Source organism: Alexandromys fortis, unplaced genomic scaffold, assembly GCF_014885135.2.
Source record: "Alexandromys fortis isolate MF-2015 unplaced genomic scaffold, M_Fortis_MF-2015_v1.1 scaffold_352, whole genome shotgun sequence".
NCBI classification, from domain to species: Eukaryota; Metazoa; Chordata; class Mammalia; order Rodentia; family Cricetidae; genus Alexandromys; species Alexandromys fortis.
This window is the reverse complement of record NW_026068237.1, coordinates 199,980-227,245: the sequence shown is the minus strand read 5'-3', so window position 1 is coordinate 227,245 and position 27,266 is coordinate 199,980. Positions and strand designations below refer to the sequence as shown.

Below are 27,266 nucleotides of genomic sequence, written 5' to 3'. Positions count from 1 at the left end.
ATAAAAATCTGTGAAGATGCTAGAAATTGGACAATTCATACCTGAAACTACATTAGATCTCAAAACTAAAAAAAGAGGACCTCTTTGGGGTTACGATTCATAAAACGATGAACTAGAAAATAATCCTTTGAAAGATATTTTTATGGTAGGATTTTACTCTCAGCAAGTGTATAATAAAAAAAAAGTTTATGTTTGGAGCCCCTATTTACTGTGACATGAAGAACCCTTTAATACATAAAGTACACCCTTTAAATAGTCAACAGGAAGGAGCTGTACCACGGACATCATGTTTGTTTCTAAAAACTCCTTTGAATATGGATACAATAGCCTTAGGAGGCCAAACTTCAAAAGGAAATGGAAGAGGTTTTCAGACACAGTTCAGAGTCGCGGATGCAGTCAGTACCCTCGGGGAGCTCCACGGAAAGAGAGCAAACCATCCTTACTGCAGTTCACTGCTCGACACCCCATTCTCAGGGGCGAGAGAGGAGCTTGCCCGCAGGCCCTGCTCGGCTATCTTCCTGCTGGGTCGCATCAGCAGGGAGCACAAACCATGTTACAGAGAGCCATGTTTCAAGCAGTACAAACCCAGCAGTCAGCTGGGCAGCACATCTCCATAATGCCGCCACTCGGAAGGCAGAGGCGGGAGGGTCACTTACAATGTGAAGCCTCCTGATATACACCAAGTTTCAGGACAGTCAGGGCTAGAGAGACAGACTTGTCTCAAAATGCCAAGTAAAAAAATTTTAAAAATGAAAGAATAGTCGCAGTCCTGAGCACTGACAGAGGTGGGAGGGCATCCAAAAGCAATGAAGTCGAAACAATGTCTACAAAGTTCATGGCAGAACCTGAGACTAGGATTGCTTTCTAATCATGAAGGATTTGCCATCACCTAGAGGCTGGCCTGCTCAGAGTGGGCTGATGTGAAAATCCAATCCTACACATGGTATTTGACAGAAAACATGATAGAACATAGCACAATTCTTTCCTCTGAGGAAAATGGCTCCTTGGTGAGAGGACAAGGCCCGAGTCCTTCCATTGTCTTGCCTACTCTGCCATCCAGAGTTTGAAGGTCCTGTCATACGAGCAAGTGGCTATGAGTTGCCCATCAGAAGAAATGTCAAGGCCCATTACTTTGCCCTCATGACCAGCCAAAGTCTTCAACGGGGACCAGCCTGGATGGGTCCAGATCTTGGCTGTGTTATCGTAGGCACCCGTGAGCAGGAAGTCTCCGTGGATAGCTGTGGAGAGACAGAGCAAGCACGAGAGATTTCAGCATTCCAAAAGATCTTAAAACACAAAAGCACAAAGACCCGCCAGAACTAATCTGAAAGAAAGGTTATGTCTGCATTCAGATACACCTAACCATAGATTCTACATTTCTAGGGGGCCTCCAAGGCAAGGGACAGTCATAAGGAGACTGAGAATACCCAATAATGGTATGAAGGCTATGTGATCCTTTCCTGCCTGCCTGTCCACGGAGGACAAACTCAAACAGAGCCTTCACAGAAGTCTTTGCCTCAAGAAGCAAGCTTTCCACAGTTTTGTCTATAGGTATGGCAGAGGGAGGGAATTAAAATTTGCTTCTTTAATAGAGGTTCCATGTCTAAGTCCAATGCCTGGGCATATATTCCACGAAGCGTCTGGTGTTAAAGCTGAGACAAGAGCAAAGCTTACGCTCAAACTTGACACCAGTCACTAAATTCTGATGGGCAGGGATGGTGTAGACACAACGTCGCTGTCGAAGGTCCCATACTTTGCAGGTGTTGTCACCGCTGCCAGTTGCAATGTGGTAGCTGTGGATCAGAAGTATCATAGTTAGAAACAAAGAGTACTATCTGAGCAGAACCCTTCCCATTCACTGACTGTGCTTTACCCATTGGGGGAGAAATTTATCCCATAGATTTCTTTAAGGTGGCCTTCTAGGAACATAATGCACCGTCCTGTGCGCAGGTCCCAAACTCGACCAAATGCATCCAGTCCCCTGAAGAAACAACATATATGTGAATACTCAGAATCCAGTTCCATAGGGAAGCAGGGATGCCTAAGAGGTGAGACTACTGACCTGCCCACCCCCTTGCTTTGTGGAGGAAGTCTTACCCAGTGCCAGCCAAAGAGCCATCTTGATGGAAGGCAATGTCATACACACCCATGCTGTGGCCTTCCTGATGCAGGATCTCCTCTTGAGCTTCTAAATCCCACAAGCGCCATGAACGGTCATAACTTAAAAATAAATAAAAGAATTTATACCAATAATCAAGGAGCAAACCGATACTTTGTCTATATTCAAGGTACTATAAAAACTGTAGCTTAGCTCATGTTCCTCAAACTGTTCATTCAATCATATTAACAAGAAATTCCTTTCTGGCATAAACAATGCCTCACCATTCAAGCCTATATGTCTTAAATGACAACCGGGAGAACAAGAACATTCTATACTTTGCTTTAGTGGCCATTTTTAAAAAAGAACTCCCTAGCTGGGCAGTGGTGGTGCACACCTTTAATCCTAGCACTTGGGAGGCAGAGGCAGGCAGATCTCTGAGTTCCGGACAGGCCCCAAAGCCAGAGAAATCCTGTCTCGAAAATCAAACCAAAACAAAAAAGAACTCCCTGGTTTAGGGTTAGGGGCTCAAGAGTAGGAGGGTAGGGCTTGCCTGATATGTGCAGGGCCCTGGGTTCAGTCACCAGCACAAACAAAAAACAAAATTCTTAAGAAACAGCCCAGCAAAGACTGAACTGTCCGTCCCCCCAATTCCATTGTTATATCCTTTCATCCACCAAGCAAGCATTTGTATTATTTACTAGAGTCTCAACTGGATGTTGGTATAAAAAATCTAGATAGACAAATAGAGAAGATACAGAATAGACCCAAATATTCATGAGTAGGGTTCACAAGGGTGCTACAGCAATTTTAATAGAAATCTTCAGTGATTTCTACATGGTGGTACAAATAGAGAAAAAATAACCCCAAGAAGGGCAAAGCAAAGAGTGGACCAAAGAAGGTGTGCACATGACTTACAAGCACATGGCAAAAGCCTGCAGCTGTCACTAACGTAAGGTGCCAGCTACAGTGGCTGAGACAGGAAGCCTGACAGAGCTACAGAACAGAGCAGCCAGAATTCAGCCCATCGTTTACTCTGGAGAGTGGGCCCTACTATGAAGCCCATGCTGGACTCAAACTTGAGGCCCTCCTGCTGAGACTTGGGGCTGTAAAAGCATATGGCACGGAACCCAGCTTGCCTGAATTTTTTTAAAAAAATATTTATTTATCTTATGTATATGGTGTTCTATCTGCAGGTACACCTGCATGCCAGAAGAGGGCATCAAATCCCATCATAAATGGCTATGAGCCATTATGTGGTTGTTGGGAGTTGACCTCTGGAAGAGCTGTCAATGCTTTAACCGCTGAGCCATCTCTCTAGCCCTTGCCTGAATATTTTTATAAAGCTAAATATAAATCCATTCTATGAACTAGCATTTGTACTCCTAGGTATTTACCCAAGAGAAAGCAGAAAAAAAAACATAAAAAGCTTCAGTAAGGATATTTATAGCTAGGGATGAAGAGATGGTTCAGTGGTTAAGAGCATGGGTTACTCTCCCAGAGGACAAGGTCTGATTCCCAGCACCCAGTAAAAGTTCCCGACCTTGTATAACTCTCATTGTAGGGGATCTAATGGCCCTTTCTGGCCTCTGTGGGCACGAGGCACACAAGGCACACAAACATACATTAAAAGAAGAAAAAGTATTTATAATAGCTTTATCTCAACTAGCCACAATCTAGAACAACACCCATGTGTCCACCAACAGGAGAATGCATAAACTGGCACAGACACAGAGCTGAGCTGAACAGCATAGATGGGCATAAACAGGCAGAACGAACAGACCAAGTCAGAGGCTACTTTGGAAGGGGAGAGTAGGAAGGGGCGGTGACGGTGTGGATTATAAGCGGTATATACTTGTCAAGGTTGACTTGTATAATAAAACAATCCATTCTATTGTATGTTACTTAAATCTCAAAGAAAAATATTGTTAATAGAACTAAGCCTCACTAAACTTAGAGAACCAGAAAAAGAAGTCAACATGTTGGCACAGAGAAATCTTCTTTATTAGTGTTTCAAGATAGGGTTTCTGTGTAGCCCTGGCTGTCCTGAATTTGTTCAGTAGATAAAGCTGGCCTCAAACTCATAGAGACCTACCTGTCTCTGCTTCCTGAGTGCTGGGATAAAAGGCGTGAGAGCTACCACTGCCCAACTCTGCTTTATTTATTTATTTTCTTAAGTCTTGCTATGTAGCCCAGTCTGGCCCCAAGGCCGTGACACTCTTGCTTTAGCCTTCTGAGTTTCACTATAATGTGCTGAACACTCAGTGAGATTTAAAGTAAATGTACTCTGCCCGGACTATTGTTTGAATTTTTTCTGATTCTGACACTGAAGTTTGAGAATGTTTTAACTGAAGATCCTTGCTCTAAATATTTACCTGGCAGATAATTGAAAAGGATTATCAAAACCAACAGCTCAAAGTGGAAACTAACGTATGGCTTACCAGGTCGTGCCCAGGAAACGCCCTGATGGATGCCACATTACCCGAGCCACACGCACCGTATGGCCTTCAATATCTGCCACTGGCTCATCGCTGAAAGGCATAAAATGCATATAGGGGTTAGACACCTTGGAGCCATGCACGGCCCATTCAGTTTATTTGCTGTGCAGATACACTCGCTGTCACTTGTCCACAGGTATTACCACGTGTGCTCTACACTGCAGTACAGGGCTGACAGCACCTGCACAAGGCTCTGTGCTGCCTGAAACTGCACCTTTAATGCTTATAACCTTAGGGAAAACAAGAACGTAAGCTACTTAAGGTTCTGTGACCACAGGGCAAAGTGATCACTATCTCAATTCATTGTGTCAATAAATTCTCTACCGAGGATTAGAGAACAAAAGTTCTTCAGAGCAATGAGCAGAACAGATTCACTGCTTCAAAGTAGTGCAGAGATTCAGAAAGGAAAACATACTTTGGTAGAAGAATGAATACTGAAATCAGTTTTGGTTCAATGGGTCCCAAATAATCTTACCTAACCCTTAGTCTGTTCAAAGATCCAAATAAAAAGAACTCCTAAGCTAGGAGGCCACTAATTTCTGCTACCTAGCAACAACAGAGGCTGGAACACCAGAGAGAAAATAAACATGAGCCCAAAGAGGGCAATTAGAAGGGAGCACTGCCAATAAGCACACACAGACCCAAACAGTGCCCTATGGAGACAGCACTGCTAAATACTACAAAAGCCAATTAAAACTCGCCATGCTTAGTCGCTGAGATCCTATCTGGCAAAGACTGCAGATGCTAATTAGTGCTTTGGAAAATTCTGAAATAAAACCTTGCCATGCTTTCTCTAGGAAAGAAAAATGAGCATTCAGATGTCTTTCAGATCGCAGTATGCTTCTAAAATTTTGAGAGGACTAGTAAAATCACCCACATGCCCACGTGAAAAAGAAAATGCTGTAGTTGGAAAATACACCCCAGATACAGGATGACACCAGTGGCCTGTACTGCCAGACAAACCTCACTTGCCTCTCCTCTGTGGCTGTGTGCATAGATTCAGGAGCCTACAAAACTGCATTCCACCAATGCTAACATACCATGTAGGTTAACTTGGGTTGTTTTACAGTAACAGGAGCTGGGAATCAGTGACTACTATGCTAAATGCAAAAACTGAAGGCCAAAGCAAGCGAGGAGAGAAAATCCCAGCACACCTTCTGAGAACAGAAAAAGTCTATGAAAAGACATCTTCTATTTTCAGTGAGTTTCCTGGACTCCTGGACATGTCTGGGGTTAAATGTCCCATTTTAAACCTAAGGGCTAGCCGACTGCCTGTCTCCTTTAGGGATGACACTGGGGACTGCAGAATGGTAATAATCACCTGTCCAGACTCCAAAGCTTCACAGAACCATCAGCAGCACAAGAGGCCAAGTTGACATCCTTTTGGTCCAATGAGACAGTGGATTTAGGGTGGAATACAATTGCTCCTACATTTGTGTTATGGCCTAGAGATATAGGAGAGCAGAGTCAGGGGGTTCTTACACTAAGGAATGTGAACAAACAGTATGAAGACTCTGTGCACTCGTGGCTGGCTTTGAATTTACAAAGATCTATCTACTTCTGCCTCCTGAGTGCTGAGATTAAAGGTATGTGCCACCATGCCCAGGTATTTATTTTTTATTTTTAAGATTTAGGCTGGGTGGTGGTGGTGCACACCTTTAATCCCAGCACTGTGGGAGGCAGAGATAGTAGGATCTCCGTGAGTTTTAAGCCAGCCTGGTCTACATAGTGTGTTCCAGGACAGGCTGAAAAGCTACAAAGAAACCCTGTTTCAAAAAACAAAACAAAAAGGTTTTAAAATTATGTATATGTGTGAGTATGTGCACACGAGTGGGTGCCTACTAAGGTCACCGGATCTCTTGGAGCCAGAATCACAGACAGTTGCAAGCCATCTGATGTGGGTTCAGGGGCTCTGTAAAGAATGTTTTCAGCTGCTGAATCATCTCTCCAGCCCCCAAAGAAATTGCTTTAAACAAACACTCAAATTGTATTTTTGTTTTTAATTGGGGGGACGGGGGGGCAAAAAATGGCATAGTGGACTATATCTGTAATTCCAGCACTTGGGAGGCCAAAGCAGGAAGATACTGAATTGAAAGCCAGCCTGGGAAACAGAGTAAGATTCCACTCTCAAAAGACTAAACCAAATCAAAAAGCAAAACACAAAGAACTTTGTGTTTTTTAATTTAGATGCGGTAAAAGCCAATGTGGCTGGACAGGAGGACAGACTGCATGCATGTGAAGTCATTGTTTTCTAGTGTTGTGGGGAGAGAAAACCACACACATCCATCCACTCAAATCAAAATGCAATGCATAGGCTGGAGAAATAACTCATCAGTTAAAGGACCTGAGTTAGGTTCCCAGAACCCACATCAGGTGGCTCCGTCATCCGGTCTCTGCTGGCACTTATATATGTACACAGAGTACATACCCACGTGTATACACACAGAAGAGTGATGTGTACTGTACCTGAGTTCTTTAACAGTTTTCTGAGATAGTAACTCACCTCGAAGAGTGTGAAGGAGGCTGCAGTCAGGCACAGACCAGAGCTTGCAGAGCCCACTCCTACCAAACACAAAAGGAAAGCACCTCAGCTAGGGTTGGTCTGGGAAGGAAATGCACGTTCATAGTATCACTCAAAGACAGTGTTGTTTTGCCCCTATACATTCGACAGTGGCCAACAGAAAAGCACAGGCTTGTTGAAAAGAGGGCTATAGCAGCTCCTGGGAACCAGTGGCCTCCTCAGACTATCACGGCATGCAAGCTGCTGTTCCAAATGTCAGGTCAACTTAAAAGGGAAGGGAGAAAAATTAAATTTGACCTGAAATCTGAGCAGTATTTTGCCATCTACCAAGTACTTTAGCCTTCGGCTTTCTCCTGAGCCAGAGCTTCACTTCTGCCTACTGTAGTTAGGGTTAAGTTTCTTCTTTCTCAGATAGCTATGATCCAGAAAAAAAAGCAAAAATAAAGTAAACCAGGGCTCAGGAATTGGCTCACATACTCAATAAAGTGCTTGGTATGCAAACACGAGGATCTGAGTCTAGGTTCCCAGCACTCAGAGCTCAGCGTATAATGTCCAGAACCCCAACACTGGGATGGGCTCATGGACCGGTCAGTCTCGGGGAAGTGATAATTCCAATTCAGTAAGGGACCCTATTTCAAAATAAAGTGGAGAGCAATTGGGAAAGGATACTGGCCTCTGGCCTCCACATGCACACACATATTGAACTGCACATGTGCATATGCCCACATGAACACACAAACACCCTAGCACCCCAACTTTCCTGTATATGTGGCAATATGTACAAAGATAAGACTAATAATTAACACTTACCAAGTTCTTACCAAATGCATGACAAGTATTAGCTACTGTACCAACAGTACAGACAAAGGCACCGAGGCTCCCAAGGACTGCCTGCCTCAGTGAGACCACAGCTGGACTAAGACGTGAAAATATATACTTGGTTTATAAAATTCCCCTACGAACTACTCCAAAACAGCAGAGGAAGAACGGGATAGACATTACATGCCATGGATCTCTGGGGACCTTCAGGAGTAGTCAACACCCAAACAGAAGATCTGTGGAAGCGCAGAAGCGGGCAGAGCCATGACACCCGCCTCATGAGAAGCAGGAGAAGACGACAGAGGAAAGATATCTGCGACAAAGACATTCTTCTTTCAGAATCCACGCACAATTTAGGAAAATGTTACTGTAAAGTGAAACTTACCAACACGCTGTGGCTAGCATTTTAGAATCGGGACTAAAGTGGCAGTAGGAGATAGGCCGATCGTCTCCAATCTGACTGCAGAAATTATTCAAAGACTAAAAAACAGCAACAACAAAAAAGGTGATCACTTAAAAGGCTAATCAAAGAGTTCTTTGGTTTTTCCACTTTTGGGAAAAAATGGAGATTGGGGATATGGGAGCAAGGAGGAGGCAGAAGTAACAACCTCTCAGATTGTTTATACGTGCCTGTTGTTAGATGGCACTAATGCTGATGAAAGAATGGAAAGAATACAATCTTATCTGGAAGGCCACTTGTTTATCATAGCTTCATTATCCGCCACACTCCCGCCCCCCAACCTTGGTAAGCTTGGTTGTCCTGGAACTTTGTAAACCAGGCTGAACTCAATCTCAGAGATCCCCTGCCTTTCCCTCCCGAGTGCTGGGATGAAAGGTGTGCACCACCACCACCACAAACAAAATCTACAGAGAAAAGCAGAGCACAGCTCTGATCTATTAGAAGGGAGCAGCCAAGAGCAGAAGCACTGGTCTCCGTGAGCACAAAGCACAGAATGTCCTTGTCACCACAGCTGTGGATGGGGCCCAAACAATCTCTAGTAAGGTAAGAAACTGGACGACAGCAAAGAGCACCTTCCTTACCCGGAGAGATTTGTGCAGCTCTTGCATCTGGGAGGTTCTGGTTGTCTCAGGAATCTCCTTATGGAGACGGGCCTCTTCCAAGCGTTTCATTGCTCTGTGATCCATAAACATCATCATTGAAGGAGCTACCAACAAGGGTCTGTCCACTCTCTACTTCTAAATCCCACACAATTAACACTAGCATCATAGTCTATCCTCACCCGTGAAATGACAGACTCCTTTCTCCTGGACCTCTGCTTACCTGGGGAGTGAATAATTAGCAATCCACAGTCTGGCCACTTTTAGGCTATTTGGTCCTTCATGGTACCAGGTTTGTTGATACTAAACAGGAAGTAACAGAAGAGACATTAGGTCTGCAGCGCACCCGCTCTCCCCACAGCCGTTCTAACTGTAACTGCTCACAAAGAAAGTGAATTGGCTCAGTGATAGAATGAAGCAGGCACATGTCCTTTTTATTAACTACTTTGGTTTCTTTAAAAAAGAGAATGGTTTAACTGTGTTATGTGTCTATATGGGGGCCTTGTATGTGAATGCAGGTGCCATGGAGGCCAGAGGACCACAGCAGATTGCTTAGCAGCTGTGCATTGCTGGGATCTTGAAGATCAGCGCACACTCTGAAGGGCTGAGCTCTTTCCAGCCCCCTACTTTTTTTTTTTTTTTTTTCCTTTCCGAGACAGGGTTTCTCTGTGTAGCCTTGACTGACCTGGAACTAACTCTTGTAGACCTCAAACTCACAGAGATCTGCCTGCCTCTGCATCCTGAGTGCACCATCGCCTGGCAGTTTCTGGTTTCTTATTGAGTCACATCAAGAGTGCCATGGTGCCTTCATGAATGGAGAACTAACTTATAATGCCATTCACAGTCATAGAAGAATTACCAACTCTTGAGATCAACCATTCCCAGATGGTGGAACCTGTCGATACCTCTCTTCATCCTAGCAAAGCACAGCACTGGAAAGACCTATTCTCCAGTTTCTTCACATTTTACCTCTTCTTTTGATTTCTTAGATTTCTCATCATCTTTTTTAGTCTTTTTTAAGGCATCGGTTCCAACCACTGAGAGGATATTTCTTAACCTGTAACAAAAAAGGTCCAAAATCAATATGCATGAAGTGTCAAAAGGGTTCAGTAGGATTCCAACACCACTAGTGAGAGACGTGTCAAGATCCCTGAATGCCTACAACCACTGGGAGCAATGAACTTTATCCATATTGTGTGTGTTTCCAGGCTCATATATTATTAGGGCAAAGTTTAGTTCATAAATTAGGCAAGGTAAAATGATAGTAACAAAAACCCAGATTTTTAAAATTATGTTTACAGAGTCTGTTTTCTTTCTCACTCTCAAAATACCTTATTCTACTGCACAGATATAAGGATATAGCAGACAAAGAGATTTCAGTACATCACTCAGAAGGTGTGCAATTTAAAATTTAAAAAGCGTTTACTTTACTTCTGGCATTTTCCAAGTCAATATTTTTGGGCATCAGATGACTTGGATGAGAGGAAACAGGAAAAAGGCGAGGCCGCAGCAAACAGGAAGGTGTCCACCCTTTATTCTGCCCCCTCTCAGACCTCCTCCATTCTTCTTTATTTGAAGGCTCCTGAAATGCAGCTATTAGCAATTATTCTCTTCCACTTAGAGTCAACTGGCCTATACATGGCTGCCACTTAGTCTTTAAGGACAGCTGAACCCACTAATGCCATGATGTGCAGGGCGCTGATTCGGGCTAGTATATGGAGTGAGTAAGAATAGTTTCAAGTTGGGTATGGTGGTGCCTGCCTTTATTCTATTCTATTTTAGTAAATATACTTTCTTTAAGGGGGCGGCTTTAAGACAGGGTTTCTCTGTAGCCTGTACTAGAACTTGGTCTGTAGACCAGGCTGGCCTCAAACTCACAGAGAACTGCCTGTCTGTCTCTGCATCCCGAGTGCTGGGATTAAAGGTGTGTACCACCACCGTCTGGCCTACTTGTCTTTATTGTATGAATACTTTACCTCCACGTATGTCTAATTGGCACCTATGTACCCAGTCCCTGTGGGGTTCTAAGAAGGTATCAGATTCCCTGGAACTAGACTTTGAGCCACCATGTGGTTGCTGGGAACTGAACCCAGGTTCTGCAAGAACAGCTAGTGTTCTTAACCATGAAACCATCTCTCCAGCCCCCAGTGCATGCCTTTTATTCCATCACTCGGAAGGCAGAGGCAGGTGGGTCTCTGAATGGTCTACAAAGCGAGTCCCAGGACAGCCAGTGTCACATAGAGAAACCTTGTCTCGGGGGCTGGGGAAGGGAGAACAGTTCTAAAGGAACTAGGCTTGATGGCATATACTTTTAACCCCAGCACTTGGAGGTAGAGGTAGGTGGGTCGTCCTAAATTCTAGGCTAGCCTGGTCTGCAAAGTGAGTTCCAGGCCAGTCAGGGCCATACACTGAGCTCTTGTTACAGTAAAATAAAAATTAAAAGCCAAGTGTGATGGTAAGCTCCAGGTCCGCCAAGGCTATAGAGCGAGACCCTGTCTCAAAGCAACAACAGCAAAACTAAAACTAAAGAATAGTTCTGAAAGGACTGCAGAGCACAGCACATCACACCAGATCTGGACAGTGGTGAGCAGGATGTGAAAGCAATATGGAAGAGTGTGGGGCAGAGAGCAGGGAGGCCTTACAGAAAAGGTGTTGTCAAGTGCTTGTTCGGGCCAAAGAGTCAAAACACAAAAATGCCAGTTGAGCAGAGGGTTAAAGAAATGTAAAGGAAAACAGGTTGAGCTCAGCCCTGCAATGGCTCAGTGGAGCTGGGATATGGAACACAGGAGGTCTGGTGATTGCCAAAGCCAGAATTCAAGTGGGGGCCAGTGGCCCAGAGCTATTCATGGTATCCACAGGAGGGTGTGCAGCGAGAGGGCTAAGGCAGTGAGTGGAGAGGAAGAACAAAGGGAGAAAGCCAGATGTCAGTGTCACTATGGCAGACACGAGTTAAGGTCGTGGAAGTTGGGACACAATGACCAAGAACAATACTTCATACAATACAAAGCACTTGGCAGGTGAGAGAGACAAACAGCAAACACACAGCCAGGCTGGTAAGGAGGCTGGCATGTAACGGTGCCCACCGCCAAGCATGCTGCTTTGAGACAAATCGCTGGGACACATGGTAACAAAGTTGTTCTAGGACCCCACACTTGTGTGAAGGCACACATACTCAAATAAACAGGATTTTAACACGTATCCTTTAAAAGGGCTTTGACAGAAATAACGGGGGCTTACTTCACAGGAGGAAGGCTTCTGTAAACAAATGGCACTTACGCTCTACAAGGTAAGAGAAAACCAAAAAATGAAATATTGTGTACCAGGGCCAGAGGATATGGCTCAGCAGTCAAGGAGTGCTTCCTGATCTTCCAGAGAAGCCAAGTTCGGTTCCCAGAATCCATGTAAGGCAGGTCACAACTGCCTCAGGGGATGGCACCCTCTTCTGAACTCCCAGGGTACCAGAAATCAGGTGCACATTCCCAGACACAGATGCATACAGAATTACTAATTAAAAACACATCTTAGAAAACAAAACAAAACCAAATCCCAGCATTTCAAACAACTTCATATTAGAGCAGGAAAAGGTTTGATAGGAAAACTGGACCTTCTTTATAATCCATAACACTAGAACCTTGTAATTAAAAAAAAGTGTAACTATAAAGGACACCTTTCTCTTCGTTCAGCAGGGCCCTCTCCAAAAAGTGTGATAGGTTCTCCCAAGGCTCGAAGGCAAGCCTTGACCTCTGAGTCATCTGTGGAGACATTGATTTGCCGCGCCCTCTTTCTTCTTTCAAACTCTGCCAAGACTTCTGCCTGCCGCTCACTGATGTGCTCCTCAATTTCAAACACTTCCCCTATGTGAAGAACAGGCAACACAGGCGAAAGAAACAATTAGAAATAACATCCAATCAGAGTCTGTGTGTTCTACAGTATAGCTTCTTACACCGGATGGAGGTGCCATAAGGTGTAAGTGTGGGGCTCACAAAGAATTCAGCAATATTGAAAGGTTTCTGAAGGTGTTAGTGTGACCAACACCTAATCCAAAATCAAATCAGAGTTGTTTTTGTCATGCCCGAGGGTTGCACCATGCCTTGTTTCTGAGCACATGCAACTCTGCAAGTCTGTCATGCTACACAACACTAAGGAACACTACCTCAAAGCCATTACCTGTTATGAATTGCAAAGTCTTTACAGAGTTTTTTACTCTTATAATATGGTCCAGTTATGGGGGACACATGGCTGTACATGCCTGTAATCTCAGCACATGGGAGGAGGCAAGAAGACCAGGAGACCAACGTCATACTTGACTATACAAACATAGTGAGTTTCAGGACAGCATGGGCCATACAGACCTTGTCAGAAAGAAAGGAAGGAAGAGCCGGGCAGTGGTGGTGCAAGCCTTTAATCCCAGCCCCATGGGGGCAGAGGCAGAGGCAGGCAGATCTCTGTGACTTTGAGGCCAGCCTGGTCTAGAAGAGCTAGTTCCAGGACCGGAACCAAAGCTACAGAGACCCTGCCTCAAAAACAAACAAACAAACAAAAAAAAAAAAGAAGGAAGAAAGGGTCAAAAAACAAAAAAATTCACTGAGTTGCTGATTTAAATTAAAAAAGAAAAAAAAACCAAAGTGCTATGAAAAACATTTAATATGCCCTGCCTTGCAACATTAAATATTCAGCCAAGATTTAATCCTATTAATAAATAAGTATATCCATCTTATTAATATGCAAATTTCTTTGGTTTTCAATAAGTTGTAAAGTTGTAAGCATATGAAAGAAGAAGCCTACCTAATCTATCTCTTTATAGTTCAGCATATTTAGCTCATTAAATGACACCAAAACATAAGCCAAAATGACGCTTTAAATTGAGAGCAGGAGAGCCAGGCTACTTCTTTCTATTACTTAAGAACTGCCAAAGCTATCTGCTAAAGTAACACCACTCTAAGAGCATTCACACACATTTACTGGTAAGACGAAATACTGGCCAGGAAAGACAAGACTTTGTGGATACTACAGTGACTAGTTTTAAAACCCAGAGTAAGCGCCCACATTTGGATGAAAGGAGGCGTATGGAAATAAAGGTCGCTTGCGACAGTCAGAGTATTGTGTGTGCAGGGAAAGACACACACACACCCTTTCTGCATGGGAATCTTTTATTTCCTTAAAAAAAAAAAAAAAGGCTTAATTTTCTTATGTTCTAGGGATTGAACCCAGAACCTTACACACGTTAGGCAAGTACTCTATCCCAGTCCTGTGTTTTCTGTCTGTTTGTTTGAGACAGGACAGCCTCAAACTATGTAGCCTAGGATGCTCCTGACCTTGTGATTCTTCTGCCTCTAGTACCTGTGTGCTAGGGTAACAGGTGTGTGCCACCATGCCAGGTAAGCACCCCTAGCCCCCAGATGAATTATCAAACTTTTCTTCACCTTTCTGTCCTAATCTAATTTCTTACGATAAATTTGCATAACTTTATCTAATAATGTAAAACTTAAGCTGGGCATGGTGGCTCCCATCTGTTATCTAGGCAGGAAGACTACCACAACTTCTAGGCCAGTTTGAGCTAAAGTGGAGAGCCTGTCTCATACACCAAAATGAATTAATACATGTCTTGACAGTAACATAAAGAGACAAACCTCAACAGTATACAAGTGGGAAAACGTAGGCTATAAAACAATTTACACATCACGGTATCATTTACAGAAGGAAAAAAAGGCACATTTATAACTGCATGAAACTCCTCAGAATACATCCAATGCACAAGTGCTGGCGTTAAAGGTGCCGTCACCACTGCCTGGCTTAAAAACAATCCTTTAAAAGTAACTGTCCCTTTATATTAAAAAGATTATTTTAATCTAGATTAAAACAAAACAAACAACCAAACAAAAAACTAGAAAACTGGGTGGTGGTGGCACACACCTTTGATCCCAGTATTTAGAAAGCCGAGGCAGGTGAATCTCTGAGTTTGAGGCCAGCCTGGTCTAGGGTTACACACAGAAACATTTGTCTTAAAAGACAAAAACACAAACAAACAAACTAGAAAAGAGCAAACACTATAAACAGATTGAATTACACTTCAATGCCAGAACTAGGTTACATCTCCCAAAGACAAATACAACTGACGAACCCAAACACTCACTGATTTCAAAGATTACCAGTAATTTGTGTATAGGACTGTATGAAATATAAGAAATGCATGCACTGCCAAGAAGGCAAAGTTGCAGATTCAATGGTAAGAATCGAAGGGAAAGGTTGTGTGTGTGCACATATGAGGAAGTCAGTCTGTCTCCTTAATGCTGGGATTACAAGAAGGTACCACCACATTCAGGTTTTAACTTTTTTTATTTATGTATTTTATATATGATGCGTTAACATCAAGTATGCCTGCATGCCAGAAGGCATCAGACTCCACTATAGATTATGGTTGCTGGGAATTGAACTCAGAACTCTGTAAGAGAACCCAGTGCTCTTAACTGTTCAGCAATCTCTTCAGCCCCTTATTTTGTTATTTTGTCTTTTTTATCTTCAGAGCAGAGGCCCAAGCCCAGGACCCCATGCTTGCCACTAAGCTAAATCTCCAAATCCTTTTCCAACACCCCCACTCCAAATTCAAACAAAATAACATGGGTTCTGGGGAATCAGTCGCAAGTTCTAACGGTTGCACAGCAAACTTTCTGTCACCTGAACTAGCTCCCCAGGTTAAGAACCAAAGGTGCTGACCCTATGTGGTTTGGGAATGTGTTCATCAGAAAAATTGGCATCAAAGGTGCATAGTGGTGTACACCTGGTTCTAGTGCCTGGGAAGAGGGAGAGGGAGGCAGAATTCAAAGGCAACTGATTAGCCAAAGGATGGGTCTGTGTGGTTCAGTGGTGGAACACTTGCCTAGTATTCAAAAAACCCTGGGTCGGTGTCCCCTGCACTGTAAAATAATTTTTTTTTTTTTTTTTTAAAAAGAGGAGAGATGATTTAGTTTGTATCTTTTTGGTTTTTTGAGACAGGGTTTCTCTGTAGCTTTGGAGCCTATACTGGAACTAGCTCTTGTGGCCCAGGCTGACTCACAAAGATCCACCTGCTTCTGTCTCCCAAGTGCTGGGATTAAACGCATGCATGGCCCACCACCACCCGGCCACAATTTGTATCTTACCAGAGGTTATATTAATATTCCCGGCTTCAATGCCTGCTTTGAGTCCTTCTTTCCCCAAAATCCCAGATTCTCCTTTGGCCAGACGTTCCCTCTCTTTCTCTTCCAAGCTTCCATAATAGATGTGTGGTTTCTTCACAACAGGAGCAACTAAATCATCAGGTGCTTTAGCTTTGGTTGCCTGTTAAATCAAAGACCCCGATTAAGGCTTAGTCCTAGTAAACTATGCTTCCCAAAAGCATGAAGCTAATGTCTTTTCGTTTTATTTCCTCCAAAAACTAAGGGACAAGGTGGGTATACATAAGGATTTTGTGTGAGTTTCGGTTCTCGTTAAGTTTGGCAGACAAATACAACGAATCAATATCTGTTGTAAGTGTCTATCTGGCTTGCTTTGGGACTCGTATACTTTATTTTATTGGAAAGGCAATCTTCGGTTTTACAATAACTGCTCATCACTGGACAAATACTGAGAATAACCTAAACACAATCAGGGCTGTTTTAGGTGCACCAAGTCACAATGTTACTGGAATACACATTTCAAATACTTCCAGAGCCGATTAGAAGTTGGGAGGCCTCGTCCTAAGTACCGAGTTATACAGTTTAAGTCAAGACATGTCCCCATTTTTTAAGCACCGTGCTTTGGAACAGTCATAAAGTGTTCACTGCTCGGGTCTGAAATAAGAGAGATGCAGAAAGCGGCAGCACACGAAGGCGTTCAGAAATCAGGAAAAGGCTGCTAAGCTCCTCAGCCTTACCCCTCCGCCCTGACCCGCAAAGTAACGGCCCCTTCCCGTGGAGACCCCGCCCTTTCTGGGAGAGGATCGGCCTGAGCTGCGATCCGAAGCTCCGTACCGTGGAGGAGGCTCGAGAGGAGGCCATGCTTGGCTCCGGAGCCGCGAGGCCCTAGCCAAATCCGCGCTCTGCTTTTCAGACCGTCCACCGCGCGCCTAGCGAAGTGGAAGTGCGTCACTGGCCGGAAACGTATCAGGAGCGTACTCCCTGCTCTGGGAGTCGCGGAGAATCCTGGGCGTCGTAGTTGGCAAGCGTCGGCTGGCTTCGAGGGGCGTGGCCTCTTAGAGTGTTCGACACAAGCTCGCGGGAGAAGAGGCGCGTGGGAAGAGAGGCACGGAGCAGCCTGGGAACTGTAGTTCGGGCCGTGCAGCAATGGCGTCATGGTGGGAGTTGAGGTTCTGGGAAATTGCAGAGGCCTGAAAAGAGGTAGGTTCGCGGATCTCGACTGTAATTAGGAGCGAACCGAGGGTTTTTGTTCTCCTTCGGGAGGACTTCCGTCATCTCGAAGCCGAGGACTGTGTTGCCATGGAAATCTCTCCCTAGACTAGTGCATCCTTGGAGCCGAGAAAGAGACTTGTCCACGACGGCACGGAAGTTCTCCCGAGGGCCTCTGGTCTTAAAAATTTGGACTTCAAGAAAACATTAAACTCTAAGAATCTTCTAGGCCCAAAATAAAGACGCGGCCAGGGAGCTGCGGCCTAGTTTGTTGTTGGTTTACTTGTTTTTGTTGTTGTACAACCTTACAACCTATTCTTTGTTCGTGTTCTTTGAGATAAAGGATCCAGGGAGGCGTCAGGGAGCGTGCAGACGAGCAGCTCTTGCTCCGCTGATTGCTAGGCCATCAGAAATACGTTTTTTTTTTTAATTTTATCTTAATTCTTTTATTCCTTACATCAAGATTGTGGGGATTGCCAAACTATTCATGTTTCCTGAGTTGGTCAGACTCAGGAGCGCTCTTTAAGCCTTTTTCCCCAAACAAATGCAATTATAGGAGCACTTCCTCTTCTGGTGCTTATTAAATGCACAAATTATGAGCCAAGGAACTAATTCTGTTTTAGTCATTCAACTGCGTACAGAAAATAAATTCTGGTGAGGAATGAAGCTAACCCGTAGTTCTGGAGCCATAGTTTAGTAGGATTGCTATTGTGGCGGCTGGAGAGCTCTTTTTACCTGCACACAATACTTCCCTCTAGTGGTGAGGCTTTCATTTTGTACACAATGAAATTTAAGTTTTTAAGTAGAAAACCTTCTAATTAAATGTCTTCCTTTTCCTTTGGAGCTGGCTTCCTCTTCCATTTCTCTACTTAACCATCTGGTAGAAGGTATTATCAGACGTAGAATAATGCAGTTTGAAATGTCATGGGCCAGTGTTTTGTACTGATTATATCCCCCCTGGCTGTGCTATGCCTCCTGAGAGAAGGGTAAATGTTTCTTCATTCGTATACATTGTAGTCTTTTGTTTTATTCTAGATTCCATACAATAGCAATTTATACGTATGTACACTATTGCAGAACTTTGCCTTAGATTATTAACATTTAACTCTAATGGTCTATGTGTAACTTCAAGGAGGATGATATTGTTAACTAAACTGTTTGCTTCAATTTTACAAAACTGGAATAATTTTTCAAGCTTCACAAGGCTTCTTATTAAAATAATATAAAGAATGGGACTGTGGCGTGGTTCGGTGGGTAAAGGAACCTGTACCAAGCCTGACATCCCTCGTGGTAGAAAGAGAACTGACTCTCAAAGGTTGTCCTCTGACCTCTGATATGGCTGTGGGCTGTGTGCCTCCACCAACACCAATAAATAACTAAAAATAATTTTTTTCAAAAAGAAAAAGTTTTTAAAGTTACTAAAGAGGAAAAAAAAGCAATAATGGAAAAGTCTAGGATTAAAGGAAAGTTTCACTTTCTCTGGATAGCTCAGTTTTTTTTTTTAAAAATATTTATTTATTTATTATGTATACAGTGTTCTGTCTGTGTGTATGCCTGCTGGCCAGAAGAGGGCACCAGACCCCATTACAGATGGTTGTGAGCCACCATGTGGTTGCTGGGAATTGAACTCAGGACCTTTGGTAGAGCAGGCAATGCTCTTAACCTCTGAGCCATCTTTCCAGCCCTGGATAGCTCAGTTTATTCTGAAATTTGCTTATTATAGTTGCTGTGGAGGACAGAGATGACACCTTCCACGGGCACTAAGCTCACTTAGTTTGTTTTCTGAAACAAACATGGGGCTTTGTTAACACAAGCATTCATTTGCCATATGAAATGATTTTCAACTTCTGCGGCCTTACTGGTCTCCATCTTCCCACCCTTCAAATTCACCAAGACACCTTTTCCCACAGGGAGTTGACATCCACAGCTACTCCTGAGCAGCCCAGCCTGGGCTAAGTGCTCATGCAGCGCTGGAAGGACCCGCCTGAGTTCTGCTCTCACACCAGACTGGCATAGTCTGTTTTCTTGTCTGTTTTCACAGCTCAGCGCAGGAAGCATCTGATTAATGAATGATTCACCATTTAGGACCTGGTTAGAGCCTGTGGATAATCCTATGAATTGGTAAGTGTGGTTTTCATGAGATTTAAGCCGTGGTTTTAACATGATGATGTTTCTAGAAAGCAGAGTTGTGTGTATGTGACTTTGAGTGTGCTGTATACATACGTGTATACACTCTGAGACCTGAGCATGTTTGCGAGCTGTCCTGCTGTGTTACACTCTGCCTTACTTCAGAGCCAGGCTCTTAGCCAACAAACTCCAGCAATGTCCCATTTCCTCCATAGCTCAGGGTTTCAGACCCCTATAAGACCATGCTCAGCTTTTTTTCTTCTTTTCTTTTCTTTTCTTTTCTTTTCTTTTCTTTTCTTTTCTTTTCTCTTCTTTTCTTTATTTTTCTTTCTCTGCCTTCCTTTTGTTCCTTCTTTCCTCCCTCCCTCCCTCCTTCCCTCCCTCCCTCCTTCCTTCCTTTCTTTTTTTCTTGAGGCAGGGGTTTCTTTGTAGCCCTGGCTGTCCTAGAACTTACTTTGTAGACCAGGCTGGCCTCAAAGTAAGAGATTTGCCTGCTTTTGCCCCCAAGTGCTGGGATAAAAGGTATGTGTCATCATTGCCTGACTATGCCTGGCTCTTTATCTGGGTGTTAGGAATTTGAACTCAGGTCCACATGCTTGATCCGGAAGTACTTTTATTTGTTCAATCATCTCCCCAACTCCTAACCATTTGGTTTCTTTTATTTATTTATTTTTTTCAGACAGGGTCTCCAAATGTTTCTGTTTCTTTGCTGGCCTCCATTCCCAGGCTCAGGTGACCCCAAGTGCCGGGACTGGAGTCACAGTGACCCCGGGTGTTGGAACTGGAGTCACAGTGACCCCGGGTGTTGGGATTTCTTTTAGCTACTGTATTTCTTTGGAGGTTATTGGAACACAAGATTAAGATGATTGTTGGGTGTCATGCTTGGGAGCTCACAGCTGGAAGGGTCTTGGGACCTAAGTGGACAGAGAATAGTTTCTGTGCTGCTGTATCTGTGGTATCTCTCAGGTTTTGAATAAAGCATCTCAAAAAGTGTTTAAAAAAAAAAAAAAGATTGCTGCCTAGATTCTCTCTAGTGGCAGTTTGCTGGCTTTTGTTTTTAAAGATTTTATTTTATTTTCAATTTTGTGTATGTAGGTATATGCACATGAATGCAGGTGTCCAAGGAGGGCATAGGCATCTGTGCCCCTGAAGCTGGCAGTTGGTTAGAAGCTGGGAATTGAACTTGTGTCCTCTGCAAGAGCGTAGATATGCTCGTAACTGAAGAACCATCCCCGTAGCCCCCAGCAATAAACAGAGGCTTAAAGAGTTTGAAGTCTATGCATGAACTCTAAATGAGTTAATGTTCCATTTATTTTATTCATGTTTACAGAATTCATCTGTTTGTAGCTGAGATTCGCCACGCAAGTTTTTTCCTCTCTCGCCATTTCTGATAGCCCGTAGCTCACTGGGTGTGACTGCCAGCGCTGACTAGTATGCTGCGGCGGAAACCAACACGCCTGGAGCTCAAGCTCGATGACATTGATGAGTTTGAGAGCATTCGGAAGGACTTGGAGGTAAGGACTCACTTTCCGGTTGTTAGGGGACCTCAGACTCCATCAGCAGCCTATGTGAAATCTGTTGGGTGCTTTACAGGTACCTCAGAACAACGTGTGTTTCCCGTGGTGGTGACCAAAACAGAGAAAATGACCCCTTTACAGTTCTTCTTCTTACATTACTCTGTTGTTTATTAACTTTTTCATATATTTTGGTCATGTTCTCCCCAACCCCAATACCTCCCATTACTCACTCAAATTTATGTTTTTTCTCTCTCAAAAACAAACAAATCCCCAAACAAGAAACAAAAAGTCCACAAAAATACCATTGAGTTCATTTTGTGTTGACCAACTACTCCTGGCGTTGAGTTGACTCAGAAGTGTGGTTGGTATATCCAGTGATATTGAAGATATTGGAGAAAACTGATTTTCCCTTTGGCAGTAATGTCAGTTGCAGGTAGCTTCTTGGTTAGGGCTGTGACCCCGTGTCTGTCTACTTCTCCTTCAGTGCTGGTACCCTGTCTGGCTTGAACCTGTGCAGGTACTTTAATGTGAGCGCATGTGTGCATGAGTCCTGTTGTGGCTAGAAGGCGCTGTCTCCTCAGAGCCATCCTTCTTCATCCCTCTGACTCTAACAATCTGCCTGCCTCCTTTTCCACATAGATCCCCAAGCCTTGAGGGGATGGGTTTGAGGAAGACATTTCATTTAGGACTGAGTGCTTCAAAGTCTTCACTCTCTATACATTGTCTGGTTGTGGGTCTGTGCTAATTTCCATCTCGTACAAGAAGAAACCTCTCTGACGGGGCTGAGCAAGACACTGGTCTATGGGTATAGCAGTTTGTCATTTATGCAGAATAATACCATGTTTTTTTACCTTAGTCTGAGATCTCTCTAATCTCCAGGTTTGTGCTTGCTAGGCACTCTACCAGCTGAGCCCTATTACAGCCTATCAGCGTTTGTTAGGACTCTGAGTCACCATTAGTGTCAGAGATTAACCTAGGACCTTGTACATGTGAGACAAATATTCTCACTGAACCTTCACCTGCTTCTTGCAATCACTTAGTTGCTTATTGTAAAATCTTTTATATTAGGACTTTGATTAAAGAGATCCTGTCCATTTTCTTTAGAATCCAGCCTGCAGTGGAGGACTGTGTATGTGTTTTGTTTTGTTTTGTTTTTGTCTGAGACAGGATCTCATTGTGTAGCCCTGTCTGGCCTGGAACCCATTATGTAGACCAGGCTGGCCTTGAATTTAACATTAGCATCTGCTTCTTGAGTTCTGCAGTTAAAGGCGTGCAAGACTATACCTGGCAGCTGTATGTATTTCTAAATTTGGCTTTGCCGTACAATATTAGATATCCATTACTAAGAATAAATTCTTCCATGCCTTCAGGATGAAGTCCAAATCCCTAGGCATGGTCCATGAGGCCTTTTATGACCTAGGCTGTGCCCGTCTCTCCTTTATCTGCCCAGTTATCTTTAATCTCAATGCTGTGTTCTCTGTTCCCTTTGCTCAGTGTATCTTATCCCTTTATCAGGCCAAGGCCGCCTCATCTTGACCCAGCTGGGTTAAGTTCACTCACCACCCTGTGTTGACTGACCTCTTGTAGGTGCCCCCACTCTCTGTTTTAACTCTCTGTTGGTCTTTCTTCTTCAGCTGGGTCAGAAGCCCCTTGTAGGCAAGGATTAGTACATTGAGCTCTTACTCTTCCCAGAGGAGGGCTCCCTCCCTCCAAGCCTATTTGCAGTTGCTGCTCTTGGAGGAACTTTATTTATATGATAGGGGACATTACATCTTTCATGTACCCAGCGTGTAATCGGCTTTACATCATTCATGTGAAGAGTGACAACTTAGGTTTCTCTTGCTCTTCATTCCAGAAACTGTAGTGTGCATTAGTTTTTTGTTCTGTGTGTGTGTGTGTGTGTGTGTTGGGTGCAAGTTTCTGTCCTGCCTGCCGGGTCCCAGATAACTGACACAGAGGCTTAAAATTAATTATAAATGCTTGGCCGATAGGTGAGGCTTGTTACTATCTAAGTTTTACACTTAAATTAACCCTATACTGGGCTGGAGAGATGGCTCAGAGGTTAAGAGCATTGCCTGCTCTTCCAAAGGTCCTGAGTTCAATTCCCAGCAACCACATGGTGGCTCACAACCATCTGTAATGGGGTCTAGTGCCCTCTTCTGGCCAGCAGGCATACACACAGGCAGAATATTGTATACATAATAAATAAATAAATAAATATTAAAAAAAAAATTAACCCTATACTTTGCCAAGTGGCTCATGGCTTTTTACCTCATTTTCTACACGTCCCGCTTCCTTGGCTGGCTGGCATCTCCTTGACTCGGCGTTTCTTCCTCCCAGCAGTCTCAGTTTGGCTGTTCCACCTATATATTTTGCCTGGCTACTGGCCAGTAAGCATTTTATTAAACCAATTTGAGTAACAGATCTTTACAGTTATACGAAGGGAGTAGTCCACAGTGTGTGTGAAAGAGTGTCCTCATGCCATAGAGCCTGTGGCAGCCAGAGCACAAGATGCAGGAGTTAGTTCTCTCCTTTTTTTTTTTTTTTTTCCCTGAGACAGGGTCTCACTGTAGCTTAGGAGCCTGTCCTGGAACTAGCTCTTGTAGACCTGGCTGGCCTCAAACTCACAGAGATCTGCCTGCCTCTGCTTCCTGAGTGCTGGGATTAAAGGTGTGCACCACCACCGCTGGCTATTTCCCTTCTTTTACCACATTTATTCCTGGAATTTAATTCAGACTCAGGCTTGGCAATCAATTATCTTTACTCACAGAGCTGTCTTGCCAGTCCAATTCTTTTTTTTTTTTTTTTTTTGCTTTTAAGAATTCATATTGGTAGTATATTATTAAAGATGAGGTTTTGCTCTTTTTGTTTTTTGAGACAGGGTCTCACTGTGTAGCCCAGGTTGGCCTGGAACTCATTGTGATCTTTTGCCTCAGATTCCTGAGTGCTTGTATTATAGGCATTCATCTTCAGCCCTGGAAATGATGAGTGTCTGTAAGACTTTAAGACAATCCTGAAGCCATTCCTGACAATTTTGAATCCTCTCAGCCTCTGTGCCATAGTGCTTCCCCTCCTCCCCAGGAACCAAGGACCTAACAGCTACACATGCACGTATTCAGTTCCTGAACAATTACCCATATATGTATGTTTTGATTCAGTCTCCTGGGAAACGGGGTCAAAATGACCTCTTACCTCATCTGATCTGGCAACAGCTCTCCAGCCAATTATTGGTAATAGCCCTTTTAAATTAGCCAGTCACAACCCCCCTTGATTTTTGTGGCCTTCGCTTTTAAAAGTAGCCTGTGCCATCTATTCGGGGTCTCTCGGCTTCCCGAATGCTGGGGGACCCTGTCATGACAGAATTAATAAAATCCTCATGCTTTTGCATCGGCTGTGGTGTGTGAGGTGGTCTCTGGGGGCGACTCCTTCTCGATGTTTGGATGCTAGAGTCCAACGGTTTGAAGATTATTCACAAGGACACAGGAGGATGAGCAGTCCAGCATGTGTGTGTGTGGGCCACTGTCCCGTTTCCAAGAGAGAGTGAGTGTAAGGTTTTAGAAAAATGTCTTAGGGTTGAGGGGGCTTACAAATGCATTTAGAAGCTTTCACAATTCCTAGCATCACCAATAAACAAATGATTCCTTTACAAAATGACTTACCCCAGGTAGCATCATCTTTTTGTTGTGATACCATAGCTGTGTGGAGCCAGTCAGGCTGTAGGTTTATTTTTTTTTTTTTCCTCTTTTGAGACAGGGTTTCTTGGCTGTCTTGGATGTCACTCTTTAGACCAGGCTGGCCTTGAACTCACAGAGCTGTCTCCAGAGTGCTGGGATTAAAGGCGTGTGCCACCATGTCCAGCAAGGCTATGGGTTTTTGATGACTACTAGCCGTGTTGTTTTTTACTTGTTCTCATTAAACATAGTTTGCTTGAAAAACCTTTTGTTGCCTCATCTCCACTGTCTCCAACTGTAGGTTCATGCTGGGCCTTTGTTTTGTACCTAGAATTCCTCGCCACCCTTTCTTTGTGTCTCTTTGGAATTGCGGACTTCACTATAACCCTGCACCTCCATGCTCATTGCCTTCTAGACAGTGATATCCTGGAATGCCTGCATCCTTCTTAACTAGCCTACACTGGGGATATCAGTTTATTGCTTATAACCCCTAACCTAATACCCAGTACATGGGAAGTGCTAGCTAAACATTTGCTGATTGAAAGAATGTTTTTCTTTTCTTTTTTATACTTTCAGACACGCAAGAAACAGAAGGAAGATGTGGAAGGTGTAGGAACCAGTGATGGAGAAGGGGCCACTGGGCTTAGCAGTGACCCCAAAAGCCGGGAACAAATGATTAATGATCGAATTGGTTATAAACCCCAACCTAAGCCCAACAACCGCACATCTCAGTTTGGAAACTTCGAGTTTTAGAGATGAATTCTGCATGCCAGACCTCTGGAATGAAATAAAATGATGTCAGAGAATTTAGAGAATTAAGTGTGTATAACCAAGGAGAATGTTTTCTGTCTTCTACAGAGAGGAATAATGTCTGCATGAAATTACTGCTGTTCAACTTTCCTGATAAGCTAGAAGCCAAATTCTGGCTTGTTTCTGGAAAGTTGAACTGTGGAAAATTTACCTGATTTTTGTTTTTAAAATTAAATATATTTTTGGAAAAATGCGAGACATCCCTAAAAGTAGTAGCAATGAAGTTCCCAGTTCTGAGAGGTAAATGCTGCCAGAGGTGATGTCATCCCTCCTTGTCTTTACAAAAGGACCCCGAACCCGCAGTTTATCCCCGAACTTTCACTTCACCCATTTATTCAGTATTTGGTGACTGCTGACCATCCTGCAAGCAACAGAGATTCCAGATGAGCGTGTTCATGCCTATAACCTAGCACTTGGAAGGCTGAGGTAGGAGTCTCATGAGTTGGAGGCTAGTCTGGGCAACAGAGTAAAATCTTGTCTCAGAATGTCTAAAACAAACCAAACCAAGACAAAGACTCCTACCCTCATGGAGATTGGATTCTAATGAACAAACAAAACGAAGAGTCAGATTCATTTACAGAAAGACTTTATACAGCGAGGGAAACACGGACATTTCCAACAGCACGGGACACTCTAATTCTTCTTCCTTTGGGATGCATCTGAGTATCTGTGCAGCAGGAACCCGTCTGATCTCTGGATACTTTTGCACCATGCCCCATTTTACCATAAAATTTAGGGACAGAAGTACTGGCTGTGGAAGCCAGAACATCTGGAATCAAGTTTCAAAGAGACTCATTAGCTGGGTTTTACCTAGGCTTTTGGATAGTTCCTGAGTGATATAAATAGGAAGGTAGAGATAAAAGGGAATTGTGTAGCTTCCTCTTCCTGCTCCACACTTTTTACAAAACCTTTATTCCAGTTTTATTGTTGACCCCTAAGTCCTGTTATCTGTTTTAAAAAAAACAATAAAACCCAAGACACAGGCCATAGATTGGGGACTCATGTTATTGCAGCCTGCAAAGGCCTTATAGAAGGGCAAGGAGAAAAAGCGTCTGCCTGCATCAGTCAGTCTCCCTCTCTACTGCAACTCTCCAGTAGGGTTTTCCACAGTTGTTTTTATGTTTCTGCATGTTTTGCCTTTTGTACTGATAGTTGGCATGCAGAGGTCTGTGTAAGACAGTGCTGAGTGACTCATGCAGACACCCTTAACTCCTGAGATGGAACCAGAGCTCATCCATGGAGTGGTAGGTAGGAGATTTGAACCCTGGGCAGTCTGCTTTCCAAGCCCTTGCTTCTAAATGGCCTTTACTATATTGCTTTCTTAGTGTTCTTGTCTGAAAGCAGTGTGTGGGGAGAGAAGTTTCTATTTTCAGCTTTCCAAAAATCTCCATGTTTTCTTATTTATCAGTAGACTAGGACTTAACTACAATTGCTAATCTTTTTGGACACAACTACATTATATGTTTCAATTCTGTGTTCCCTAGGATCTGTTCATTTCGAGATTACCAGTACCCAAAAGGTTAGTCAGGTGCTTGTAATGACACTGACCTTACTCAGAAGAGCGACCTTTCATTTCCTATGTCTTCAGGGACAGAATAATCAATAGATAGTAAAAGCTTAATATGGCTTAGATATGCCTGTCTTGTATGGGGTACCTTATCCATATTGCTTTTAACTTAAATTAAAAGGTGCTATTACTCCTTTGTATATGTGAGTGTACACACGAGGCATGCTAGGGATCGAACCCAGAGCCTTAGAAAGGCACACTAGTCAAGCATTCAGC

The 27,266-nt window shown here is 43.6% G+C and overlaps 2 protein-coding genes across 3 annotated transcripts; one reads left to right on the top strand and one right to left on the bottom strand.

Moving 5' to 3' along the window:
- Nucleotides 1–135: 135 nt before the first annotated feature.
- Prpf4 (pre-mRNA splicing tri-snRNP complex factor PRPF4) lies at nucleotides 136–17,151 on the bottom strand. The gene is made up of 14 exons (XM_050131011.1): nucleotides 16,984–17,151; nucleotides 16,135–16,312; nucleotides 12,663–12,849; nucleotides 9,965–10,052; nucleotides 9,219–9,298; nucleotides 8,978–9,071; nucleotides 8,322–8,416; nucleotides 7,100–7,158; nucleotides 5,918–6,041; nucleotides 4,540–4,629; nucleotides 2,098–2,220; nucleotides 1,874–1,981; nucleotides 1,675–1,793; nucleotides 136–1,238 (listed from the first exon to the last, which is right to left on the bottom strand). Exons 1-14 carry the CDS (start codon nucleotides 17,008–17,010, stop codon nucleotides 1,045–1,047), a joined length of 1,566 nt encoding a protein of 521 aa, XP_049986968.1. The 5' UTR covers nucleotides 17,011–17,151; the 3' UTR covers nucleotides 136–1,044.
- A 67-nt stretch (nucleotides 17,152–17,218) lies between these two features.
- On the top strand, nucleotides 17,219–26,472 carry Cdc26 (cell division cycle 26). 2 transcript variants are annotated; one of them, XM_050131024.1, is made up of 4 exons: nucleotides 17,219–17,349; nucleotides 19,400–19,479; nucleotides 20,816–20,999; nucleotides 25,250–26,472. In XM_050131024.1, the coding sequence occupies exons 3-4, from the start codon at nucleotides 20,919–20,921 to the stop codon at nucleotides 25,424–25,426; spliced, it is 258 nt and encodes an 85-aa protein (XP_049986981.1). In that variant the 5' UTR covers nucleotides 17,219–17,349; nucleotides 19,400–19,479; nucleotides 20,816–20,918; the 3' UTR covers nucleotides 25,427–26,472. The 2 variants fall into 2 exon arrangements, with proteins under 2 accessions (XP_049986981.1, XP_049986980.1); XM_050131023.1 differs by having other exon boundaries at nucleotides 17,235–17,349; nucleotides 19,269–19,479.
- The last annotated feature ends 794 nt before the right edge of the window (nucleotides 26,473–27,266 follow it).